At 47.0% G+C, this 7,922-nt stretch overlaps 1 protein-coding gene across 4 annotated transcripts in view; it reads left to right on the plus strand.

Moving 5' to 3' along the window:
• The window catches only part of LOC143294953 (uncharacterized), a 55,164-nt gene extending 47,297 nt beyond the window's left edge, over window positions 1-7,867 (plus strand). For 3 of the 4 annotated variants that reach the window (XM_076606473.1, XM_076606475.1, XM_076606474.1), the window contains one exon: window positions 1,800-7,867. In XM_076606473.1, the coding sequence (XP_076462588.1) occupies window positions 1,800-1,952 (153 nt within the window). In that variant the 3' untranslated portion in view covers window positions 1,953-7,867. The remainder of the gene's footprint in view (window positions 1-1,799) is intronic. The other variant, XR_013056974.1, reaches the window with a different exon arrangement.
• Window positions 7,868-7,922: the final 55 nt, after the last annotated feature.

The raw sequence follows: 7,922 nt of genomic DNA on the forward strand, positions 1-7,922 counted from the left end.
GGGGTGTTAGTCTTAGGAGTATAGGGGTGTGTTGGGTGGTGTTGGGAGTATAGGGGTGTGTAAAGTGGTGTTGGGACTATAGGGTTATATAGGGTGATATTGGGAGTATAGGGGTGTGTAGGGTGGTGTGGTGTTGGGAGTATAGGGGTGTGTAGGGTGGTGTTGGGAGTATAGGGGTGTGAAGTGTGGTGTTGGGAATATAGGGGTGTTTTTCTTAGGAGTATAGGGGTGTGTAGGGTGGTAATGGGAGAATAGGGGTGTGTAGGGTGGTGTGGGGAATATAGGGGTGTGTAGGGTAGTAATGGGAGAATAGGGGTGTTGTAGGAGTATAGGTGTGTGTAGAGTGGTTGTGGGAGCATAGGGGTGTGAAAAGTGATAATGGGAGTAGGGGGTGTGTAGGTTGTTAGGAGTATAGGGGGGTATTGGGAGTATTGGTTGTGTAGGGTATGTAGGGAGTATAGAGGTGTGTAGGGTATTTTGTATTTTTATTTTTTTTGTCACAACAGATTTCTCCATGTGAAATTCGGGCTGCTCTCCCCAGGGATAACACATCGCTACACTGAGAGCGCCACCCATTTTTTTGTATTTTTTCTTGTGTGCAGTTTTGTTTTTCCTATTGAAGTGGATTTTTCTACAGAATTTTGAAAGGAACACAACCCTTTTGTTGCCTTGGGTTCTTTTATGTGCACTAAGTGCATGCTGCACATGGGACCTCGGTTTATCGTCTCGTCCAAATGACTAGCGTCCAGACCACCACTCAAGGTCTAGTGGAGTGGGAGAAAATATCGGCGGCTGAGCCGTGATTCGAATCAGCGCGCTCAGATTCTCTCGCTTCCAAGGTGGACGCATTACCTCTAGGCCATCACTCCACTAGCAGTGTGTTGGGTATGAAGGGAGTATAGGGGTGTGTTGGGTATGAAGGGAGTATAGGGGTGTGTTGGGTATGAAGGGAGTATAGGGGTGTGTTGGGAGTGTTGGGGGGTGTAGGTGTGTGCAGGGGGTGCATTTTGTGTGGGGGGTGAGGGGGGAAAGGAGGGTGAGCACGGATGCTTGGGACTGGTGTGTGGAGTTGAACAGTGTGTACCAAGTGTGTTGAAAGTGTGTGTGTGTGTGTATGTGTGTGTGAGAACAAGAGACTGTGTGTAGATGTGTGTGTATAAGTTAATGTGTTAGCATGCAGCATGTTTGTGGTCTGTGTGTTGGGGATGCAGCTGTGGTTGCTGTGTCAGAAATGATGTGAAGAAGACAGAAGTATGATGTGTGAAGACAATGTGGGATGTGTGAAGATGATGTGTGAAGACAGTGTAGGATGATGTGTGAAGATGATGTGGGGTGATGTGTGAAGACGATGTGTGAAGATGTGTGATGATGTGTAAAGACAATATCAGATGACATGTGAAGATTGGGATGATGTGTGAAGATGTGTGATGATGATGTGTGAAGACATTATCAGATGACATGTGATGACAGTGTGGGATGATGTGTGATGACAATGTGGGATGATGTGTGAAGATGATGTGGGATGACAATGTGGGATGACGATGTGGGGTGATGTGTGAAGATGATGTGGGATGATGATGCGTGAAGACGATGTGGGATGATGTGTGAAGATGATGTGGGATGATGTATGACAATGTGGGATGATGTATGATGACAATGTGTGAAGACGATGTGGGATGATGTGTGAAGATGATGTGTGATGACGATGTGGGATGATGTGTGAAGACGATGTGGGATGATGTATGATGACAATGTGGGATGATGTGTGAAGAAGGCAATGTGGTGTGTGTGTGCCACAGGTGGGCTACGAGGTGGGGTCGAAGGGAGAGCGGCTGCCTGACTTCTACATCAACGACCTGGACAATGCCCTGATCCCGGTGATCCACGGGGCCATCAGCACCAGCCAGGACGGGCCCATCGTGCTGGAACTGCACCTCTACCTCATCCACTGACGCCCCCCCCCCCAACCCCGCCCCGCCACAGTTGGCCCCTCCTCCACCTGTAAGGAACCCCCCTGTCTCCTTCCCCTGTGCTGGGACTGATCCTCACCTGGGAGTGTTGTGGGGAGTGCTGTGTGGGTAGTGCCCACCTGTCTGACCCAGTGACCCCAATTCCTGCAGCCTGTGGCCAGGTGGAGGCCGGGTGCAGTGTGTGTGAAGGTTGTGTCCTTGCGTCTTCCATCGTTCCCCCACTGCCCCCCACCACAGTGTGCATGGAGAAGAGGCCTGACCTGACCCTGAAGGACACACCGCCCCGGGGGATGTGTGTGTGTGTGGGGGGGTCTGCCGGCTGGCTCCCTGCATGGCCTGTGGCCCTTGGGCTGTCACTGCACCACCCCACTGACCACAGCATGGGGAGTCAGTCTTGGGATTCTGCTTTGGGAACACCTCCCTCCCACCACCACATGACGTTTTGATCTTGTAGATCAGCTGGACAAAGATGATAGATGATAACTTATCTCCAGGGGGGAAGGCAACAGTTGTTCACCACTCAGCAGACAGAGATGTATGCACACCTGATTCCCAGAGGAGACCTACCTGCACACTGCACACCTGTGGCTCTGTCCCGGATAGCTTTTCTTTTCCACTCCCTGACCCCACAGAGATCCACATCTTGTCTGTGTCCCGCTTCTTAACAGTCCGCTGATAAACATTCATAGGTCTTAGCCATTATTTTTTATTCTCCCTTTTTAACTGTGTCTGGCGTGGACTCCAGCTGTGTGTGGAAACCCCCACCTGAACACGTTGTCATGGATGTGAGGTCAGACATGGGGCTGAACAGTACGGTGTTTGGAAAACACTGAGCACAGTGAATTGTGCACACACCCACTGCCTGGTGGGTGCTTAGATCTGGTTGTGGATGTGCATGGGTATGGAGAATCACTTTCTATGTGTGGGTGTGAGTGCCTGTGTGTGTGTGTGTATGTGTGCATGGCATGACTGACAGGGAGGCAGGGTGTGGCAGCCAGGTATGCAGGTGGGTGGGGGTGGGCACCGGTGTTTGTGGAGGGAAGATGGGGAGAGCAGGCCTCATCCCTGCTGCTGTCTCCCTGCATGTCTGGATGGGTCAGGGGGCTGGGGGAGACAGACACTGTGGCGGCTCTGAGGACTGTGTGACAAGTTCAGGCTCCTTGATCATCCAGGGGTCAACACATGGCGTCCGTGAGTCAAACACATTGTGTCCATGGGTCACCACATAAACAGCAACACAGGTTTGCTGAACTATGTGTGTACCTGATTTTTCTCTGCACACAAAGTACCTGCAGCAGCAACAAGAGTTGTTGCCCAAACCAATAGTTTAGACACGAAACTAACAGTGTCTGCACCAGTTAATTAAGTTCGGAAACAGTGTCAGCACCACTTTAGACAGGAAAGAATGCACCAGTTGAGACAGGAAACGGTGAATGTACCAGTTAAGACAGGAAACAGTTTCTGCATCACTTAAGACAGAAAAGAATGCACCAGTTAAGACGGGAAACGGTGTCAGCACCACTTAAGACAGCAAGTAATCCACCAGTTAAGACAGGAAACAGTTTCTGCACCAGTCAAAACAGGAAATAGACAGTGTGTCTGTCAAGACAGGAGACAGTGTCTGCACCACTTACTATGGGAAATAATCCACCAGTTAAGACAGGAAACGGTTTCTGCACCAGTTAAAACAGGAAACAGACGGTGTGTCTGTCGAGACAGGAAACAGTGTCTACACCAGTTAAGACAGGAAATAATCCACCAGTTGAGACAGGAAACAAATTTTTGCAGCAGTAAGGATAGGAAATAGTCTGCATCAGTTGATGGGAAACAGTGTCTAGATACCAGTCAAGACAGGAAACAGTGTCTGCACCAGTCAAGACAGGAAACTGCACCAGTCAAGACAGGAAACAGTGTCTGCACCAGTCAAGACAGGAAATGGTGTCTGCACCAGTCAAGACAGGAAACTGCACCAGTCAAGACAGGAAACTGCACCAGTCAAGACCGGAAACTAACTGCACCAGTCAAGAAGACAGGAAATGGTGTCTGCACCAGTTCAGACAGGAAAGGAAACCAAACACTTGAATAGTTTCAACCTGCCCCGTGTAAACCCTGAACTGTATACTAGTACACCTGCACCCTAGCAAAGTGAAAAGTGCACCTGCACCAGTTCAGGCCCTGTGATAGGCGTTGTCACATTGTGGTGTATCTGAATGTTTCTTTCTTTTGGTGTGTCCAGTGAGAGAGTGCATTGTGCCCATGTGTGTGTGTGTGTTTGTGTGTGCCATACGTTATTTTGAAGGAATCAGTGTGCTGTGCGCATGTGTAAGCAGTGTAAATATTTCTGCCAAGGTCATGTGAATGTTATTTGCTATGCACATTTTTTTTTTCCGGACCTGACCAGTACTTGTTGATCGGTACATTCACAACATGTGGGTGATAAAACACTGGGAACGAAAGACACCAAACTGCAGAAGTTTAAACTTCTTTCCACGTGAACTTCTCAAGCCATTAGTTTCCCTGGTGGGTGTACTGCCTGGAAATGGACTTGTGCTACATACAGATGCCAGGAAATGGACCTGTGCTACATACAGATGCCAGGAAATGGACCTGTACTACATACAGATGCCTGGAAATGGTTGTGTGCAACATAGAAGCCTGGAAATGGACCTGTCCTACATACAGGTGCCAGGCAGTGGACCTGTAGTACAGATACCATGAAATGGATGTTTGGTGGCATGGATGCCCAATAGACATGTCCCACAAGCAGGGCGTGAGGGGCTGTGTGGAGCTGTCTGCACATGACAAATCGCTCCTTTGTCCTTGGTTAAGGGAAAAAGGAGAGCACTGAAGGGACGCAAGTTGTCATGGCCACCAAGAGATGCTACTGCACTAGGCTTCAGTGAGGGGAGTTTACTACTGCTCTGAATGTGTGAGATGTGTGTGAGGGGGCGGTTGGGGGTGTGTGGGGGAGTTCATGTAGTGTTGTTGCCATGATGAGTGTTAATGGGTTCCTTGAGAAGGGCGTTTTGAGGTCTTGGTAATGTGTTTTTATCTGGTACTTGTGTGGTTTTGTCATTTTCAGTTTAATGTACATACTTCATTTTTCACACCAACCTGGAACTGATGACCATTGGGCATTGAGATCAAGATTTTAATTTGCACAGCAATTGCTTCATTTTACGGTCAAAGTAAATTAATGAATGCTCTGTCGGTATTGAAACAGAGCTGTGAAATAACAACAAATGCCATTGAAACCCATTTTATGGGGATTTGTGTCAGAAAATGTGTGTGTGTGTGGATTAGTGTCAGAAAACTGCTTGTGACAATTTGTCAGAAAATGTATGTTTGTGGATTAGTGTCAGAAAGGATTTGTCAGAAAATGTGTGTGTGTAGATTAGTGTCAAAAAACTGCTTGTGACTATTTGTCAGAAAAACAGTGGGGAATTTTGTCAGAGACTGTATGTGGATTTGTGTCAGAAAGGCTGTGTGAATTTCTGTCAGGGAAAACAACTATATGTGGAGATTGTCAGAAAATTGGATGGGAACTCTGTATGAAAATCTCTGTTGGGATTTGTATTGGGGGTGGGGGATTTACATCAGAAAAACTGTATGGGGATTTGTGTCAGAAACCTGAGGTGGGGTTGGTGGGGGGGATTTGTGCAACAAATATGAATTGAACCTGCACAGATCAGATTTCTGTTACACCACATGCTTACACTGTGTACATTACATGTTTTACTGCAAAGGTGATTGGCTATACCACTTGATGTTCTATCCAGATTTCAATGCCAAACGAATCGACTCATTGTGCAACCATTTGTGTTATGTGCTGTATATATTGTATATATGTATGTACATCATCTTGATTTAATAGAGAAAGTACAGAATTATCCATAGCAGAGTTTTCGAAGGATATCTTTATACAAAAAACAACTGATTGCTTAGTCATGTGACAGTGGAATTGACTTGTTTGCATGAAGTGTCATTGTTCTTTTCTGCAGGTGTGTTCTGTGTGATATGTATCAGTGTATGCGTCAAAGATATTTCTATGTAAATGATGGAAGCTGTGTTCTCAGTGTATGATTTGACAGCTGTCCACTGGCAAAGCATTGAACTGGTGTGTACTATGTTCCCCTTGACATTGACAGGGGCTGGTGATGGAGGGAGCACAGGTGATATTCGTGTCATTGCCTCGTTCACACTGACAGATGATGGAGCACAGGTGTGACTCATGTCATCACCTCATTCACACACTGACAGGTGATGGAGCACAGGTGTGACTTGTGTCGTCACCTCATTCACACTGACAGGTGATGGAGCACAGGTGTGACTCATGTCTTCACCTCATTCACACTGACAGGTGATGGAGCACAGGTGTGACTCATGTTATCACCTCTCACACTAACAGGTGATGAAGCACAGGTGTGACTCATGTCATCACCTCATTCACACCAAGTGTGTTCCTCACACCATCTTCCCCCCAGTGTCTGTCTGTTGCCTCATCTTTTCCCCCTCCCTCCATCATGCTGTTTAGAAACACTGATTAACGCCAGCATTTTGTTAGTTTGTTCTTGGTTTACAGTGAAAAAGATTGCAATAGTGAGTGATGTTATTGTCATTGGTTTGAGAAGTCTAACTGAAGCGTTTGAATTGTGTGCACTGAATTCTACAGCTGTTTGTGTGGGTGACTGTACTGTTTATTGACAGGGACAAGCGAGAGAAGGGGGAATGTCGGCAGTGCAGTGGAGATCAGTACTCCATGTGTAGTGGAGCAAACAACAAAACAAAACAAGCAGCAACAAAGTCCAAGCTGGACATGATGGATGGTGTTGAACAGTGACAGTGAAGGGATGTGTGACAAATGTGGAATGGATGTGGTAAATGGTCTGTCCTACATGTCAGAGAGTTGGGGAGGAGAAATGGTGTGTCATGTGCTGTATTGTGAAGGGGACTGTTTGTGATGGGTCTGTTCGTCTGTTGGACCTGATGATGAACTTTGATGTCGGTGACAGGGCCAGAATCAGTGTTGACTGGGTGTTCTGGCGTCATGTTATCATGTTCTCACAGTGTCAGTGTATACGTGCAGGGCTGTCGCACTGTAAAGGGTCAGAGGGAAACTATCAGTACAAAATGCTCTTCTTTACGTTTGGAGGAAAACCATCAATACAGAATGCTCTTCTTTTCATAGAGAGGAAAACTATCAATATAGAATGCTCTTCTTTACATTGAGAGGGAAAATTATCAATATAGAATGCTCTTCTTTACATTGAGAGGAAAACTATCATCTGGTGTCATATACTGTACCATGTCAAACTGATGCAAACTAAGCCTATCGGTTTGCTCTGCTTGGCCAAATTTCGCGCAGCTAACAGAAGAGAGAAACGATCAGTAAAAAACGGATGTACAAGGTTGCTACTTTCACCATGTCATCCTGGTACCTATCTGTATAGTTCGGGTGGTTCACCACATTGTTCTGTGCAGCACAGAGGCCATTTCAGCTGCTTCACTTGTACTGCAGTCCCTTGTGAACAGTCCCTGTATGTGGATTGTGCAGTGGAGTGTTGTGGACAGGACAGCAGTGTTGGGCTGTTAATGTGTGTGTGTTTCACTGTATGCATGTTTGTGTTAGTGTCATTATGTGTTTCGCTGTGTGTGTGGCTGTGAAGTGCAGTGGAAGGTGGGGGGCAGGACAGCGGTGTGTCAGGGTTGTGCTGTTGTCAGCCTATCAGCAGGGGACTGGTGGCAAGAACAGGAAGTGTGATATTCCCTGTGACTGTGACCTGCAGCCTCCCTGTCTGATAGCCACCTGTATAAACCATGGAACCAAGCCTTATCATCCACCATAGTCAGGACAAAATCAGATATTTATTTAACGCAATTAAACAGTCCTGTTAAAATGCACTGGGTGGGTCTGATGCTCTGTGATGCAAGCCAGGATGAGAGGACGTGTGC

The sequence above is a fragment of the Babylonia areolata genome, chromosome 20 (genome assembly GCF_041734735.1).
Source record: "Babylonia areolata isolate BAREFJ2019XMU chromosome 20, ASM4173473v1, whole genome shotgun sequence".
NCBI lineage: Eukaryota > Metazoa > Mollusca > Gastropoda > Neogastropoda > Buccinidae > Babylonia > Babylonia areolata.